The sequence below is a fragment of the Neoarius graeffei genome, chromosome 1 (assembly GCF_027579695.1).
Source record: "Neoarius graeffei isolate fNeoGra1 chromosome 1, fNeoGra1.pri, whole genome shotgun sequence".
In the NCBI taxonomy this organism is placed as follows: Eukaryota; Metazoa; Chordata; class Actinopteri; order Siluriformes; family Ariidae; genus Neoarius; species Neoarius graeffei.
Window position 1 is genome coordinate 50572756 of NC_083569.1, and position 19292 is coordinate 50592047.

General features: G+C 42.0%; 1 protein-coding gene across 4 annotated transcripts in view; it reads right to left on the reverse strand.

The window, feature by feature from the left end:
• The window catches only part of pde5ab (phosphodiesterase 5A, cGMP-specific, b), a 133440-nt gene that overhangs the window by 15983 nt on the left and 98165 nt on the right, over positions 1-19292 (reverse strand). For 3 of the 4 annotated variants that reach the window (XM_060933485.1, XM_060933468.1, XM_060933493.1), the window contains exons 10-15: positions 16199-16374; positions 14584-14643; positions 11161-11307; positions 5537-5662; positions 3153-3247; positions 2135-2222 (exon numbers count right to left, since the gene is read on the reverse strand). In XM_060933485.1, coding sequence (XP_060789468.1) covers positions 2135-2222; positions 3153-3247; positions 5537-5662; positions 11161-11307; positions 14584-14643; positions 16199-16374 — 692 coding nt within the window. The remainder of the gene's footprint in view (positions 1-2134; positions 2223-3152; positions 3248-5536; positions 5663-11160; positions 11308-14583; positions 14644-16198; positions 16375-19292) is intronic. The other variant, XM_060933478.1, reaches the window with a different exon arrangement.

Below are 19292 nucleotides of genomic sequence, written 5' to 3' on the forward strand. Positions count from 1 at the left end.
AAATCTGAATATTTCAAGCATGTAATTTGTTATAGGCTAGGAATTTAATTCCGGTCTAATTCTATTTACTGCAATCGGATTCCAAATACTCTATAAACATTCCATTCTATTATGGATCAGAAAAAAATTATTATAAATCACAGCACTTTTATTTTTGTAAAGTACTTCATCTACTTCAACAATGTTACACAAAGATTGATCCATAACAGTTGTAAATGTCCCTTAATTCTACAGGGTGTCGATAATGATGGACACCGGTGAAAGTGATCACTATTATCGACACCTCACGTGATTCTCAAACGCACGTTTAGATACAAAATGGCGACTGTCAAACGAAAGAGTAAGAAACAAATTAAGTTTTGACAAGGAGATCATGAAATATCGGTGAATTTGATAAGTAAAAACATGTCCATGATATTTCCACCATGCTTACGGTACCTGCGATGATAACGTCCGGGTTTTCCTCAAATTGCTGATCGTGCTAAAAAAAAATTCCATCTCAGGTAGTGAGCTGTGTCATCAGACGACAATATCAAAGGGCGAGAGGGGTTTAATTAATTAACCAATAATAACTGTTGTAACTGAAACTCACCTTTGTAAAATTGTTTTTTATTGGTAAATCTGAAAAGGTGTCGATAATTATGGACTGTTGATAACTGTAGCCGCTGCTCTAGTTAAAAATAAAGATCTTTACATTTGCTATCCTAATAAAATAGTTTTAAAAAAAAATTAGAAAAAGCTCACTTTTTCCCCTTCAACTGAATTTATCTGAATGACTATGACTGTGTGTACTTTTCATCTTTATCAGGTTTATATCACCTGGCGGGGCGGCACGGTGGTGTAGTGGTTAGCGCTGTCGCCTCACAGCAAGAAGGTCCTGGGTTCGAGCCCCGGGGCCGGGGAGGGCCTTTCTGTGTGGAGTTTGCATGTTCTCCCCGTGTCCGCGTGGGTTTCCTCCGGGTGCTCCGGTTTCCCCCACAGTCCAAAGACATGCAGGTTAGGTTAACTGGTGACTCTAAAAAATTGACCGTAGGTGTGAATGTGAGTGTGAATGGTTGTCTGTGTCTATGTGTCAGCCCTGTGATGACCTGGCGACTTGTCCAGGGTGTACCCCGCCTTTCGCCCGTAGTCAGCTGGGATAGGCTCCAGCTTGCCTGCGACCCTGTAGAAGGATAAAGCGGCTAGAGATAATGAGATGAGATATCACCTGGCCTTATCTTTAGGTCAATTACTGCACAAAAATACAAACAAGTGTTAAATTAAAATGGTGGTTCTTTTAGGCATCTCATCTCATTATCTCTAGCCGCTTTATCCTTCTACAGGGTCGCAGACAAGCTGGAGCCTATCCCAGCTGACTATGGGCAAAAGGTGGGGTACACCCTGGACAAGTCGCCAGGTCATCACAGGGCTGACACATAGACACAGACAACCATTCACACTCACATTCACACCTACAGTCAATTTAGAGTCACCAGTTAACCTAACCTGCATGTCTTTGGACTGTGGGGGAAACCGGAACAAACCCACGCGGACACGGGGAGAACATGCAAACTCCACACAGAAAAGCCCTCGCCGGCCACGGGGCTCGAACCCGGACCTTCTTGCTGTGAGGCGACAGCGCTAACCACTACACCACCGTGCTGCCCTCTTTTAGGCATTGTTAAGTAATTCTTGTTAATTACCTTTATCCTATAAGTAAACATTTCTATTCTGATGGGAGTGGTCCATCAATCCACAGGGCATGAGAGCTCACTAATTCTATAGTCTTCACAGTCACCAGATCTCAACCCGATTCAAAATCTAAGGGAGATTTTGGACTGATGTGTTCAGCAGCACTCTCTACCACTGTCATCAAAACACGAAGTGAGGGAATATCTTTTTGGAGAGTGGCGTTACAGTACAGTTTCAGAGACTTGTCAAGTCTAAGGCAAAAATTTTAAAAATACATGTCTATCATGTCAGTAGAGAATGTCTCAGTCTCATGGTCCATAATGCACCTAAAATAAATGTTCCGCAATGACGAACCGAGTTCATATTTGTACAGTATTAACTTTGGATAGAAGCATTTGATGAATAAATACATTTTATTTATTTATTGAAACTTTTCTCAAAACACTTTAGAAGTTCTACTTACTGGACTGTTGAGGATCATGAGGCACTGGTTGAAGTGGTGGTGCTCCATAATGGAGTGGCAGTAGAGCTGAGCTAGAGGATGGTCACTCCTATCGACATAATGAACAGTCAGAGTGCTTTCTTCTTCTGTCTTTCCTGTGTTGTTTCTGTTCCACCCCCCCAAGTGAACTACTTAAAAGTAGACGGCCTTTCAATTTCATAAAATCAGTGAAATTTAATATCTAAAAAAAACCAACCAAACAAACAAAAAAAACCAGGCCATTCTGTGGCTGGGAAGTTATTTAATTTGAGGGGATTCCCTAGCAAACAATGTGTATGAAATCGCTCGCTTTACGCAGTCAAGCAGACAGAGGAAGTCCGTGTGCGCATGCGCACGCTTACCTTAGTCGTCGTCGTCTTCTTCATCTTTAGGATTTTACGACAGCTGGCATCCAGTGTTGCATTACTGCCATGTACAGGTTTACCTTTGATGGCTTCACTGACAGTTCCATCATTCTGTCGCTAAATGAACAGCTGATCACACCGAGGTGCTCGCTGACCGCCGATATTTATTAGTTTGGTCCTGCGTTTCCTTTCTTTCGCAACATAATGTCTTTTCTTCTCGCTTTCTGTTACTGTAGTCGGTCTTTTGCATTTCATTCGCACACTCACATCCTCCATTGTTCTCTTCTGTTTCAAATTTGTATCCCACAATGCCTTGCGTGAACAGGGAAAGCCCACCACGTGATGCATGATGTAGTCTCTTGTATTGCGTCACAGTGACACACACAAAAAAAAAAGTGGAGAATTTAGGGCCATGCGACCCTAAATTCATTAACTGTTCTATTTAAAAATAACAATAATAAAACTGGAAGTCTGTGATTTGAATTCAGTAGCTTTCGGTCCACTGAACAAAAATAATTAGGTGTCGGGGAAAATTATTTTATTACCTACACTTGAAAAATCTGAAAGGCAGTCTACCTTTAAGCAACACACAGAATTTCCATTCCTTTACATTAGTAAAAATAACACAAACATACCTCTTGATGTAAGAGTTGTTGACACCTCTATGGTCCAAATCATGACACAGAGTTGCAATCATCAGGGCCAGTATCTCCAAATCACTTAGATGGTTCTGTCAGTTTTAAAATAGAATAATTACTTTATCTGGTCATGTGATCAGCTTTTTCCTGTAAAACAGTAGGGACTTTTTCCTAAGGTCTAAATTTAATTAATTATTGCCTAAATTAGTAAACATGGTTGAAATGAACATAAATTGTGATCTTTTCCATTATTTCTTTTTTAAAAATTATATATGATATATTTAATAATTTGTGGGGGCGGCACGGTGGTGTAGTGGTTAGCGCTGTTGCCTCACAGCAAGAAGGTCTGGGTTCGAGCCCCGTGGCCGGCGAGGGCCTTTCTGTGCGGAGTTTGCATGTTCTCCCCGTGTCCGCGTGGGTTTCCTCCGGGTGCTCCGGTTTCCCCCACAGTCCAAAGACATGCAGGTTAGGTTAACTGGTGACTCTAAATTGACCGTAGGTGTGAATGTGAGTGTGAATGGTTGTCTGTGTCTATGTGTCAGCCCTGTGATGACCTGGCGACTTGTCCAGGGTGTACCCCGCCTTTCGCCCGTAGTCAGCTGGGATAGGCTCCAGCTTGTGTAAAAATAAAAAACTTAGGAATGGTGTAAAAATAAAACTTAAGAAGAACAATAGTGTGCTTTTTCAAGCACACTAATAAAAATGTAATGCGATGATGTGGAAGTTTCAAAATTCCATATTTTATTCAGAACAGAACATAGATGACAGATCAAATGTTTAAACTGAGAAAATGTATCATTTAAAGAGAAAAATTAGGTGATTTTAAATTTCATGACAACAACACATCTCAAAAAGGTTGGGACAAGGCCATGTTTACCACTGTGAGACATCCCCTTTTCTCTTTACAACAGTCTGTAAACGTCTGGGGACTGAGGAGACAAGTTGCTCAAGTTTAGGGACAGGAATGTTAACCCATTCTTGTCTAATGTAGGATTCTAGTTGCTCAACTGTCTTAGGTCTTTTTTGTCGTATCTTCCGTTTTATGATGCGCCAAATGTTTTCTATGGGTGAAAGATCTGGACTGCAGGCTGGCCAGTTCAGTACCCGGACCCTTCTTTTACGCAGCCATGATGCTGTAATTGATGCAGTATGTGGTTTGGCATTGTCATGTTGGAAAATGCAAGGTCTTCCCTGAAAGAGACGTCGTCTGGATGGGAGCATATGTTGCTCTAGAACCTGGATACACCTTTCAGCATTGATGGTGTCTTTCCAGATGTGTAAGCTGCCCATGCCACATGCACTAATGCAACCCCATACCATCAGAGATGCAGGCTTCTGAACTGAGCGCTGATAACAACTTGGGTTGTCCTTCTCCTCTTTAGTCCGAATGGCACGGCGTCCCTGATTTCCATAAAGAACTTCAAATTTTGATTCGTCTGACCACAGAACAGTTTTCCACTTTGCCACAGTCCATTTTAAATGAGCCTTGGCCCAGAGAAGACGTCTGTGCTTCTGGATCATGTTTAGATACGGCTTCTTCTTTGAACTATAGAGTTTTAGCTGGCAACGGCGGATGGCACGGTAAATTGTGTTCACAGATAATGTTCTCTGGAGATATTCCTGAGCCCATTTTGTGATTTCCAATACAGAAGCATGCCTGTATGTGATGCAGTGCCGTCTAAGGGCCCGAAGATCACGGGCACCTGGTATGGTTTTCCGGCCTTGACCCTTATGCACAGAGATTCTTCCAGATTCTCTGAATCTTTTGATGATATTATGCACTGTAGATGATGATATGTTCAAACTCTTTGCAATTTTACACTGTCGAGCTCCTTTCTGATATTGCTCCACTATTTGTCGGCACAGAATTAGGGGGATTGGTGATCCTCTTCCCATCTTTACTTCTGAGAGCCGCTGCCACTCCAAGATGCTCTTTTTATACCCAGTCATGTTAATGACCTATTGCCAGTTGACCTAATGAGTTGCAATTTGGTCCTCCAGCTGTTCCTTTTTTGTACCTTTAACTTTTCCAGCCTCTTATTGCCCCTGTCCCAACTTTTTTGAGATGTGTTGCTGTCATGAAATTTCAAATGAGCCAATATTTGGCATGAAATTTCAAAATGTCTCACTTTCGACATTTGATATGTTGTCTATGTTCTACTGTGAATACAATATCAGTTTTTGAGATTTGTAAATTATTGCATTCTGTTTTTATTTACAATTTGTACTTTGCCCTACCTTTTTTGGAATCGGGGTTGTATAAATAAACACTCATGTTAATACATGTCAGACATGGTAACTGCTTTGTTTCATGCGACTCTAAACTTCGGTATGAAATTACCTGTGGCCTTTTGTTTGGGTCATCAGTTAGCTGCACTGACCTGTAATCTCCCAGATTTGAGTATGGCAAACATGCACTGAGACGTGTTGAAGGCGTGTCGCCAGTTATGGTAGGCCACAGTCTTTCTGTAGTTCTTCTTCACACTCAGGATCCACTGACACAGGCTCTGTAAACAGAACCCAAACGCAAAAGAAAAAAAAAAGAATAAAAATTCACAGTAACAAAAAATGGTGGCAACAGATCTTGGATCACGTGTGCATCCTTGATGGAATAAGACAAATTTAATTTACCCGTTCTTATAATTCAATTGTCAAGAAAATTGCAAATTAAATTACGTTTCCTTCATACATCATCATGTGCTTGTCTTAACCCTGAAGGACAATTCGAGAAAGTAGCCAAAATAGAACCAAAGTACAAACATGGATGTATTTCACAACAGATTGGGTTACCTCCTTTTAGTATTAATTAACTATTACTTTGAGAAAACAAAGCAGACAACAGGTAATATATCCTGAGTTTATTAATTTAATATGTGTTAGTATTTAATATGTGTTATTTCTACAGAAAATTTAGGATTAGAAAGGTTTAAAGGTCATGAATGTTCTTTGGTTACATATTTATGTGTCTGTCGATTGTTATATGAGTGACCTTTAACCATTTCAAGCTTTTACTTGTGCTTTAGTTTATGACTGGTGCATTTGTTGTACAGACATCCAACTAGATTAAAATGCTGTTAGTGGAGCAGTGGAGTTTGATTACTAAACACGTGCAAGTACATGTGGGTTTTTTCCCCTCCTAATCTTATAAATATATTAATAAATGTAATATTTATTTAGTCGGCGGCACGGTGGTGTAGTGGTTAGCGCTGTCGCCTCACAGCAAGAAGGTCCGGGTTCGAGCCCCGTGGCTGGCGAGGGCCTTTCTGTGTGGAGTTTGCATGTTCTCCCCGTGTCCGCATGGGTTTCCTCCGGGTGCTCTGGTTTCCCCCACAGTCCAAAGACATGCAGGTTAGGTTAACTGGTGACTCTAAGTTGACCGTAGGTGTGAATGTGAGTGTGAATGGTTGTCTGTGTCTACGTGTCAGCCCTGTGATGACCTGGCGACTTGTCCAGGGTGTACCCCGCCTTTCGCCCGTAGTCAGCTGGGATAGGCTCCAGCTTGCCTGCGACCCTGTAGAAGGATAAAGCAGCTACAGATAATGAGATGAGATTTATTTAGTCTTGTTTTTCCAGATAAATGAAGTAAACAGTTGTGCCATCAACTCAAGAACTTTTCACCACACTTTACTAATGTTTACACAATCTTGTAGAGTAGCCCTTAAAATCTAATTTTGTTAAATATTTGATAATCTTTCATGAAGCCCAATATTGGTAGATACCTGACTAGCTGTAAAGCTAAAAGCAAAGTGTTGGATGTATACGGTATTCTGTGACATGCCTTAGGTTCATAGCAAAAGGAATAAATCCATTCTTTCATTTTCCTTGTGCTTTTCCTGGTGAGGATCATAGTGGCAAAAGGATAAGGTCAGTCCAGGGTTCTTTATCTCTGACCACAGATTTAAGCTCCCACTGGTGATTCCACAACTTTCCCAAGCCAACTGTGATACGGAAGAATTCCAGCTATACACTCCTGGGTCTGCCCTGGGGCCTAATACATCGCTAGCAGCCATAGAGTATCTTTATAAAGTGCCCAAACCACCTCAACTCATCCTTTCTTTTTCCATCACATGAATAGGATGCCAATATGCTTAAACTCTTCCAGCAGGATCAAGGTCTCTCCCTTCATTTGAGGGAGCATTTTACTTGCCAGGACAGAACCATGGCCTCAGACTTGGAGGTGCTGATTCTCATCCATATTACATTCAAGTAAGAAGTTCTAATGCAGGTCAGGGGTCCTCTTCAGATTGGGGCCAAGAGCACATCATCTGCAAATAACAGTGACTCCCATACTGGACACCATTCCAACTTTGGCTGTGCCTTGATATCCAATTTAGGAAACCTATATACAGGAGGATAGACAAGGTAGGCTTCTGGTGGACTTGGAGATTGGAGATTTGGAGCTGATGCTTATCCCACCCACATTACATTCAGCAGCAAGAAGTTCAGTGTGTTCAAGTCCATTTCGGGGTTTTTCTCTGGATAGTGCCAAAAGAACATTATCTGCAAATAACAGTGATGTTACCTTTAACCTCATATACTGGACGCCTCTCCAACCTTGGCTGGGTTTTGATATCCAAGCGATGAAAACTACATACAGGAGTATGGACCCCTGGTGTCCAACAACCCTCCTAAATGGTTTTGTCTCCTAAGAATGTGGACATAATTCTCACTGAATTCATAAAGAGATGTGAATGCACAAAATAGCAACCCAGATATCCCATCCTCCCACAGTGCCTCCCACAACAAATATCAAATCACGAGATCCAAATCCACAAAACATGTCGAGTGGCCCACTGTTCCATGGCCTGGCTGATCCCACAGTATTGCTCCTGAATCCTGGGTTCAATTATCAGACAAATCTCTTCAGCATCCTGGGAGACCAGGGACTGAAAAACCTCTCTTAACAAGAGTGCTCTGAGAGCACAATATCCCCCGCTGGCAACTCTGCCATAACTCTGGTAAAATGCGACTGAATTGAACAAAATTGCAATATGTGTATTACCGACATATAATAAAGAATCCTGTCAAGTTTTGTGAAATTCCTTGATAAACTGTGAGAGGAGTTGATTTCAGAAGGTGAGTACCCTTCAGGACAGACATCGCCACGACATAATCCCCCTTCGGGCCTTTTGGCCAGCGGGGGATAATAAAAATTGTGAGGGAAGTTGATTTCAGAAAGCAAGCACACCTTGATGAAATTGGCAGAGTACAAGTTTGTTAATAATCAAGGGCATAACTCTGGTAAACTCTGCTCAAATTAAACGAAATTTCAATATGTGTATAACGGTCATATAACAAAGCCTTTTGTCAAGTTTGGTGAAATTCCTCCACAAATTGTGAGAGGAGTTGATTTCAGAAGAACATACACCCTCATGAAATTGTCAAAGTACAAGTTATTTAATCAAGGATCAAAAACTGGTAAAATTTTCACAAACGAAATTAAATCGCAATATGCGTATTACCGTCATATAACATGGCCTTTTGCCGGGCTTTGAGAAATTCGTCCAAAAATTGTGAGAGGAGTTGATGTCAGAAGGTGAGCACCCTTCCCGGGACGGACGGATGGATGGGCAGAAATCGCCACGACATAATCCCCCTTTGGGCCTTTCGGCCAGTGAGGGATAAAAATAGCAATCACTATCCTATATTGCCAGTCTCAAATCACTGCCCAAGGCCTCAAATCTCATTCATCCCTGCAGCCTTGCTGCCACCCTATGTTTCTAACTTCCATTTAACTTCAGCCATAGAGGTGCATTCCAAAACACCAGAAATTTCTGGCACTGCTTCCTGAAGGGAGGGCACATCCATCAAAGTGCTCCTTCCATCACTCAACAATATCCCCCAAGTAGAGGTCAACTTTCTTTATGTTCTTTCATCTGTAAATCACAATGACATTATCCAAGCATGTGTCTGTGAGTTCATGTATGCAGAAGGGGGCAGACAGCATTTTCCTCTGAGTGTGTTATGCCACCCTGTGTGACCCAGCATGAGCAGCAGTTTGAAAAGATGCAGCTGGCTGGCTTTTACATGTCTCAGATGAAGGCTGTGTAAGGGCCTCTGCATGCTCTTGAGACGAGGCTTTCGCAGATAGCTTTTCGCAGACAGTTGTAATTTATCGTTGAGCGGGGAGTAATAGGCGTGCGCGATGTTATTCACCGCCACAACACAAGGGGGCGCGAAGTCACGAAATCGCTAGGAGTAGTTGGTGGGTGTGGTTAGTGGAGTGTTTATCCTCTGGTTACTTATAATGACTAGAACTGGAGTCGTATAGATGTACGTACTTCCTCGCTTCCTCGATCAACCGCTCTTCGTGCTGCTCCATCTTCGCTCGTGTTTTTAAAAATGGCGGTAGTGAAAACAAACCAAACCGGGAAAGTAAGGAAGCGGAAGTGTGTATACAGCGGATGCAGAGTGGACCAATCAGAGCCCTCTTGTCTGCGACGCTGTCTGCGAGGCTTCTGCGGTGGTCACAATTTTTGGGAGGTGCACGCAGAGCGTCTGTGAAGGGGGGGGGGGGGCTACACAGACGCTATCTGCGACACCATCTGCGAGGACTGCGTTGTCAGCATAAATTGGCCTTTAGTGTTCACCCTCCCCAGTTGGTAGTTGTCATATGATGGTATAATTGTTGTGTGATAACAGAGAGCTGGTTGGTGGGTGGGAACTGGCAGGTGACCAAATTAGAGAGAAAATGTGGAAGAAAATCCAAAATAAAAGAACAGTGCAGACAAAACAGTTCCTTGCTGTTAATTTCAGCGCCTCAGTAAAATGTCAGTAATTGTGCATAGTTCTTGGATCAGTTGGTGTACACTACCGTTCAAAAGTTTGGGGTCACCCAGACAATTTTGTGTTTTCCATGAAAAGTCACACTTTTATTTACCACCATAAGTTGTAAAATGAATAGAAAATATAGTCGAGACATTTTTCTGGCCATTTTGAGCATTTAATCGACCCCACAAATGTGATGCTCCAGAAACTCAATCTGCTCAAAGGAAGGTCAGTTTTATAGCTTCTCTAAAGAGCTCAACTGTTTTCAGCTGTGCTAACATGATTGTACAAGGGTTTTCTAATCCTCCATTAGCCTTCTGAGGCAATGAGCAAACACATTGTACCATTAGAACACTGGAGTGAGAGTTGCTGGAAATGGGCCTCTATACACCTATGGAGATATTGCACCAAAAACCAGCTAGAATAGTCATTTACCACATTAGCAATGTATAGAGTGGATTTCTGATTAGTTTAAAGTGATCTTCATTGAAAAGAACAGTGCTTTTCTTTCAAAAATAAGGACATTTCAAGGTGACCCCAAACTTTTGAACGGTAGTGTATGTAAACTACACGGTTTTGTTGGCTCTCAGTAGGTGGTCAGTCACAGCTGGCAGAGTTTTTTGTGATTGATCTGGAATCTATGCCAGAGTGGTTAAAGAGTGCCTGCTTACACTCATACAGCTCAGAGTAAGTGCTGCCTAGGAAATCAATAAAAAGCCTGTCTTTGTGCCCCATCTGTATGCCGTCTCTGCTGGCATCAAGCACCATAAAAGGAGTTTGTTCTCGAGCCAAGTACACAGCCGTTTTTACTGTATCTATGCTCAGATAGCCAGGGGTATGGACTTCATCTGGCAATGATGAACTAAATTAAAGGAGATGCTTATGTTTTTAAACTTAGCGTGGACTTTCTGTTCTGAGCCGGTGCAGGTATTTTGCAGGACTTACATTTTATGACTGGATAGCATTCTTGATACTGGACCACAAAAAATACATTATACATGATATGCCCAACACTGGAAAATGCCCAGTCAACTAGTTTCATCTTGTTAAATCTACTACATCTTTAGGACGTCAGGATAATTTAAAGTGCTAGTGATATGTATTGTTCATATCTGAATATGACTAACAAGGTGATTCCTCAAAGTGTTGAATTTTTGTACGATTGATATATTCGTATATTTATCATTATTTGTTACTTATTCTATGGTTTGCATTAAAGGGCTGTGTGAGCACGTACCTTGTACTTCATCTGAAAGTTCTGCACAAGCTTGAGGTCTACAAACATGCGGATAGTGGCCTGGGTGGTCTCAGCATCAGACAGGTCAAAGTCACTGAAGGTGAACTCCAGCAGCCTCAGAGACTGAGCTGAGGGAACAGTGGCTGCCTTTGGACAAAAAAAAATGTACATGAAGAAACACAAATACATACATGTGCAAGCTTGTAAGAATAAAGCACATCACAACGAACATATTTTTTTTTTTTTAGTTTGGGATGCTACCAGCACACAATCTCATTTGAGATTAGTTTCGCTGTTACACAAACAACCTTTGTACACAGACTCTCAATCTCAAACGTTCTGTTTACGGGACATTAATTAACAATGAGCTGTGATCAGTGTAGGTACACTGTATCATGCTTTTAACTGACATTTTACTCGAGCATTCTGATGTCCATTCCAGGAAGAGGGTTTTAAAAAGCCTAAACTCAATCACAAGTCCTGAATTGAATTAGCCAAATTTAAGGCCTGTAGATACGTCGATAAATCCAGATTGCAATTTGTTAGTCAAAATGTACTGCGTCATAACTGTGCACATTCATGTCAATCCTGAAGCTCGTCTCAGTCACAGAACAAAAGGTTTTGTGATTTCTTATGAAGACTAATAACATATACTCTATTTTATTTGAAATAAATAAATAATGGCTGGGCGGCACGGTGGTGTAGTGGTTAGCGCTGTCGCCTCACAGCAAGAAGGTCCGGGTTCGAGCCCCGTGGCTGACGAGGGCCTTTCTGTGTGGAGTTTGCATGTTCTCCCCGTGTCCGCGTGGGTTTCCTCCGGGTGCTCCGGTTTCCCCCACAGTCCAAAGACATGCAGGTTAGGTTAACTGGTGACTCTAAACTGACCGTAGGTGTGAATGTGAGTGTGAATGGTTGTCTGTGTCTATGTGTCGGCCCTGTGATGACCTGGTGACCTGTCCAGGGTGTACCCCGCCTTTCGCCCATAGTCAGCTGGGATAGGCTCCAGCTTGCCTGCGACCCTGTAGAACAGGATAAAGCGGCTAGAGATAATGAGATGAGATGAAATAATGGCTGTGACCACAGCGAAAGAAGGGATAATGACAATGAGCTGCTGAGAGTTGATGCTTAACATTATAATGTTCTGTAGCCAATTATTTGTGTTCAATATTCCTGTAAAACATAGTAGAAAGCAGCAAAAATCACCAATAGATGACTTTTGCCTCATTTTATAAATACAAATATGTTTAACAGCTATTAAAATGTAACTAAAGCCAGCAGTGTTCCATCCATCATCTGTAGCCGCTTTATCCTGTTCTACAGGGTCGCAGGCAAGCTGGAGCCTATCCCAGCTGACTACGGGCGAAAGGTGGGGTACACCCTGGACAAGTCGCCAGGTCATCACAGGGCTGACACATAGACACAGACAACCATTCACACTCACATTCACACCTACGCTCAATTTAGAGTCACCAGTTAACCTAACCTGCATGTCTTTGGACTGTGGAGGAAACCGGAGCACCCGGAAGAAACCCACACGGACACGGGGAGAACATGCAAACTCCACACAGAAAGGCCCTCGTCGGCCACGGGGCTCGAACCCGGACCTTCTTGCTGTGAGGCGACAGTGCTAACCACTACACCACCGTGCCGCCAAGCTACAACATGTGGAGTAAAAAAAAAAAAAAAGGGCTGCACAAAATTTACATACATGCACAGAGTCAAATATATTAATTGCATGACTTGTTTAAACCTATCCTCGTATTCTCTGCATGTTAAATATTGCTGACAGGTTCAGGCTTTTTATTTATTTATTTTTATTTTTAAACCCAGCATTTTGCAGGTTAGTTTTAGAACATAAATGATCAAGGTAACTGATCTTCATTTCATCTAACTCTTGGATTTGGATGGATTTTGCTGACTCTCAGCTGACATTATTAGGCTAACTGGCTTTCTGGAATGGATCACTGCTCCAGCAGAAAATAATGCAAAAGCATTTCATTTTCAACAGTTCCCTGTAGGACACAAGCTGTGCAGATCCAGTCTCCCAGGCTTTACTTTGGGAGACTGGTGCTGGTTCGACTCTGAAGTAATCTGTGAGTTGAGAGTCCCGTGCCTCTCAGTGATTTTTCAAATTGACCTCAGGCCATCAGAAATGAGGCTTTGTTATGAAATTGCAGAAAATGCCATTCTCAAGCAGTAGTGTTATTAGGCATTAGAAGGAAAATTTTTTATTTTCAGTTATGTGATACTTTTGATGGCTGGATGGTTAGCTGAGTTTTTAAAAGTAAAGACATGAAAATGATTTTTTTTTTTACCTCGCCCGTGACGGAGTAAGCGGGGCGAGGTATTGTAATCAGTGCGGTTTGTTTATTTGTCTGTCTGTTAACAATCTAGCGTCTAGACGGTTGCACCGATTGACTTCAAATTTGCAGGGTAGGTGGGCAATGGTCCGTAGATTACCTGATTAAATTTTGGGGGTAAATCAGGTCAGGGTCACCGAAAAGGTCAACCTTTCGGTCAAAATAACATATTTTCCATTATAATTCAAAAATGGTTGCTGAAAGACAGATGTTTACTATTATGAGCATATAGGACCTCCCATATGGCCTTTCATTTGGCACCATGATCTTTGACCTTGAGTGACCATGAAAGGTCAAACTGAAGGTCATGGGTTTTCAAAGGGCTATAACTTTAAAATGGTTCATGATAGCCAGATGTTTACCATTATCAACATATAAGAAGCCCCTTATGGGCTTTCAGTTGCCACCATGACCGTTGACCTTGAATGACTTTGAAATGTCAAATTCAAGGCCATGGATTTTCACAGGACTATAACTTGACAGCTGATGATTGAGAAATATTACTGTGGCAGCAGGGGCGTGGCCGAGCGTCAGTCTGTGAATGGAGGGAGGAGTCAGGGAAAGTGAGTGTTCGTATCGCTACACCTGTTGTCAATTAACGTGCGTTTGTGTGTCTCTTACAGTGACGGCGCCCTATAAATGGAGAGAGAGGAGGGGAGATCGGCACAGACAACTTGATAATAGTCTGTGTGTATGAGTGTGTGTTTGAGTTTGTGCTGAAAAGCAGAAATAAAAAAAATAACTCCGAAGCAAACAACCGCCTGCCGTACTTCTGTGCTCCACCCACATCCGGAAATTGTCTACAATCACCATTATCAACATATAGGTATAAAATAAGTGCTGCTGGGTGAGGTTTGTTTGCCTGGCAACACTAACAATATTAGGATGACTGATCTGGGAATACTGCGCTACTTATTAATGTCTGAATACATTTCTGGTGATAATCATCAGGATGTTTGCATTTCTGATGTATAAATGCTGAGATTTTACTGCTTGGTTTGTTTAAAAAGTGATGGGTGATAAAAGGTAAAAGGAAATGATAAATAAATAAATTGTAATTTACCGCAGTTACCTCGAGCGCCCGCGTCTCCTCCTCAGCAGCGGAGGCATGATAAGAGAGAACCTGAGAAACATACAGAGACCAATGCACATAGAAACACACATACTGTTTATTTCCACATTTCTCTACCTGATTTAGTTTTATTTACGTACAATTTAATTTGATTTTCTTTCCATGAAAAAGCTATCTATTTATATAACTGTTTCCTAACTCAACATAACCGTCTTCACAGTGTACACTGTATGACACCGGATCGGCTGCCTTTGGAGTCACAGCATGTTTGTCCTTGACTGTCCTGAATAACAAGCTCAGTCTGACCAAACCGTCAAAGTGTAAATAACACAACTTCCTCTGCTCTTCGTCTGTTGACACCAACCATAATTTATTTTTTCTAACTGCTGCTGGGAGGACCATGAGTAACAGAGAAACACCACGAGAGGAATGGTGTGACTGAGGGACTGAAATGGGAAGGTCTGAAATTAAGCCTTGCCATTCTGTCAGCTGCAGGCGAGTGCTTGTCACTGGGGTACTTCTGACTGTGACAGCTCCAGAATGGAGGGATCAGAGGAGGAGTGCAGAAGAACAAGAGAAGAAGGAAGGATAAAGCCTTAAGTGGGCCGAGTGTCAATGGGAGTATATGATCAGATGAGATTCGTACACAGCTGGAGGAAGTGGTCTTCTCCGTCAAACGAAATGCTTTGTTACTGAATAATATGCTTTAAGATGAATTTTCAGAAACAAAACAAACACAAACAAAACAATGAGCTATTTATAATATTCTGCCTTTAAAGGAACAGTCCACCGTACTTCCATAATGAAATATGCTCTTATCTGAATTGAGACGAGCTGCTCCGTACCTCTCCGAGCTTTGTGCGACCTCCCAGTCAGTCAGACGCAGTCAGACACGCTGTCACTCCTGTTGGCAATGTAGCTAGGCTCAGTATGACCAATGGTATTTTTTGGGGCTGTAGTTAGATGCGACCAAACTCTTCCGCGTTTTTCCTGTTTACATAGGTTTATATGACCAGTGACATGAAACAAGTTCAGTTACACAAATTGAAACGTAGCGATTTTCTATGCTATGGAAAGTCCGCACTATAATGACAGGCGTACTAACACCTTCTGCGTGCTTCGGCAGCGCATTGATACGGAGCTCAGATATCAATGCGCTGCCGAAGTGCGCAGAAGGTGTTAGTACGCCTGTCATTATAGTGCGGACTTTCCATAGCATAGAAAATCGCTACGTTTCAATTTGTGTAACTGAACTTGTTTCATATCACTGGTCATATAAACCTATGTAAACTGGAAAAACGCAGAAGAGTTTGGTCGCATCTAACTACAGCCCCAAAAAATACCATTGGCCATACTGAGCCTAGCTACATTGCTAACAGGAGTGACAGCGCGTCTGACTGCGTCTGACTGACTGGGAGGTCGCGCAAAGCTTGGAGAGGTACGGAGCAGCTCGTCTCAATTCAGATAAGAGCATATTTCATTATGGAAGTACGGTGGACTGTTCCTTTAACCCCTGATGGGACACCGGTCGGGTTTCACTGCTTAAATGTTTACATTTTTTGTTCTTTTTAAAATGCTATTTAGTAATAAAAAAAATTATACTGACCTCAAGGGTGACCTCCTGCTTGGCCATGGCCCTCTCCACAGTCTCGTACATCTGAGTATTCTGGATGCCAAGCCCACAAAAGATGGCAAAGGCCTCTAGAAACTGCTCATCGTTCCGATTAAAGGCCTTCACCTCACCCATAGATTCATCCATCTTGTTGACCAACTGGCAAACACCTTTGTGTGAATGATAAATCAAATAGGTATATTTTGATATCTAATGTTTAGTGATAAGGGTCTTCAGGTAACTATAGAGTATAGCCAGTATCTCACTGAGCTGCGACAGCTTGCGACAAATTGCGCACGTCATTCGCGAGAGAGTTTCAAAAGTGTCTTGAAACATCCGTGGGGCTTCTCACTTTCCTCGCATGAGCAGCAAAGTGTTGCTCCTTCGTCGCTGAAATTTTGAATATGTTCAAAAAAAATTAGTGCGACAAAATTTCTCTCAAAATAGCCGCAAATGTGTCGCAAAGCCGTCACGAACCCTTCTCAAGTCAGTTTCCGTAAAACAGGAAGTGCGAGTGTATCTCACTGGGCTGCGACAGCCTGCGACTAGTTGGAGACACAACAATTGTGATAAAATATGCGAATAACAATTCGGTGTAATTCCAAGTGAAAATTGTCGCTAATTCGCATATTTTATCAGAATTGTTGTGTCTCCAACTAGTCGCAGACTGTCCCAGCCCAGTGAGATACTGGCTTAAATTAGATGAAATATTCATCATGCTTCTTATTTACACTTTATACCATTTATATCACAGTTCTCAAATTAGGAAGTGTTGATCAATATCCTATACCAGCATGGCCGTGACCGTAATGTTGGCTGTAATTCAAAAGATATGTTGATATTAATGCACTCATTCTAGAATGTTATTGGTTTTATAATAGAAACTTATTCACAGGGACTTGGATGGTTGGGAGCTATACATAATCTAAGGCTAATTATTATGCATACAGGACACTTTTTCAATGGAATAAAAACATGTATTCTATTCCCTTCTAGCGGGTTTCATTTATTTGGTTAGATAGCCTGCAATATTGTTAGCACATCTCTTATCCTACATGTATTACATCACTCTACCCAATGGAGGATGAGCGGTGAATATGGTTTACATGGCTGTCAAGACGCCATGACGTCACACGTCTGAGATGTAAAACTTCTGCGCTACCGAGCGACTGTAACAGTTTGTAAATAAACATGGCTGCCAGGTTTGCTTCGTTAAACACGTAAGATTTTGAGAGAATTTTGAAAGAGAAAGACGCGTTGAACACCCAAAAGGAATGTATAATAATAATAATAATATTGGCTGGTTTTATTTCATGGCATATCAGATATATTTCATTCCACTCGCATGATACTGAACTTGTGTTCGACTCATTCAATATCATGGTAGCTGAATGGAATATATCTGATATACCACTCAACACCAGCCAATATTATTTAATTATTATACATACAGGACAGGGGCGGCACAGTGGTGTAGTGGTTAGCGCTGTCGCCTCACAGCAAGAAGGTCCGGGTTCGAGCCCCGTGGCCGACGAGGGCCTTTCTGTGCGGAGTTTGCATGTTCTCCCCGTGTCCGCGTGGGTTTCCTCCGGGTGCTCCGGTTTCCCCCACAGTCCAAAGACATGCAGGTTAGGTTAACTGGTGACTCTAAATTGACCGTAGGTGTGAATGTGAGTGTGAATGGTTGTCTGTGTCTATGTGTCAGCCCTGTGATGACCTGGCGACTTGTCCAGGGTGTACCCCGCCTCTCGCCTGTAGTCAGCTGGGATAGGCTCCAGCTTGCCTGCGACCCTGTAGAACAGGATAAAGCGGCTACAGATAATGAGATGAGATGAGATGAGATGAGACATACAGGACACTTTTCCATGGAATAAAAACAGCAATATCTAGCGGGTTTCATTCATTTGGTTTGATAGCATGCAATATTGTTAACATATTGCTGATCCTACGTGTATTATGTCACTCTACCCAATGGAGAATGAGTGTTGAATATGGTTTATGATATTGCACGTTGTCAAGACAACATGACCTCACATCAGAGCTGATGCGAATATCCAATGAGAAACTTTTCTGCTGCGCATGCACAGAACCATTTTTTTGTTCGCTGTGAAAGAGAAAGACTAGGGTAAACCAGTGCCAGGATTATCTATGCTGTAAGTAAGCATTAAATAAATAAAATAAAAACTGAAACTAAAGATGCGTTGAACACCCGCAAGGCTACCAAACCTTCAGTAGATATTCTTCACACATATTTACAAGCAGTGGCGAACTGTTACTATTAGAGCTGGGACTTCAGCTCAGCCAAAGCTTAGCCAGACACCAAAAAAGCAACAAGGCAAAGGATTTTGCAAGGGATTAGCAGCAGGCTGCCAGGTCGCTCCGTTGTGTGTAGCTGTCAATGTTGATTTTAAAAGTAACTCAGTAAATTACACAGGGAAATGAACACTTAAGTCAGAGTGAAAAATACTGTAGCGAGCGAGCATGGGAGAAGAGTCTGGAGACAGAAATCTTAGTTTCTAGGTCATTAGCCTGTGCTACTTGCTCTCGATAGCACTGGCTTGACTGCTTTATTAGCATTTGCTAACACTACTGATGAACACTACACCGGCTGGAAGGTGACTTCACTGCTGCGCTGACAGCGCCGACTCGCGGTTAAGCTCGCATTGGCCTTCTCGAAGGCCGAGGGTGATACATTTTTGGTCCCTCTCACTATAAATCAAAATCTGATTGGTTAATTCATCTGTCACCTCCTACATAAACATACATTGCCATGGCCTTCTGTCCCGGCAATGAAGTCCTAACCAATGAGTGAGCCGGCTCTAAACTCTTCTCAGGATAGAGACAACAAACAAACCAAAAAAAAATCTCATTGGATAACTCAATTTTAATGTTTTCAGACAGTAACCCTTTCATTTCTGAAGCAAATTTGATAGAAAATGAGGCAAAATTAGAAAAGAATAATTGTAATGAAATTATGAAAGAATTAAATCAATGAACAAATGAAAGAAATTAAATATAACATTTGAAATGCTGATATGTTTGGGCCTTCTCTGAAGGCCTTGACGGTTCCCCTCTGATTACAAGAGAA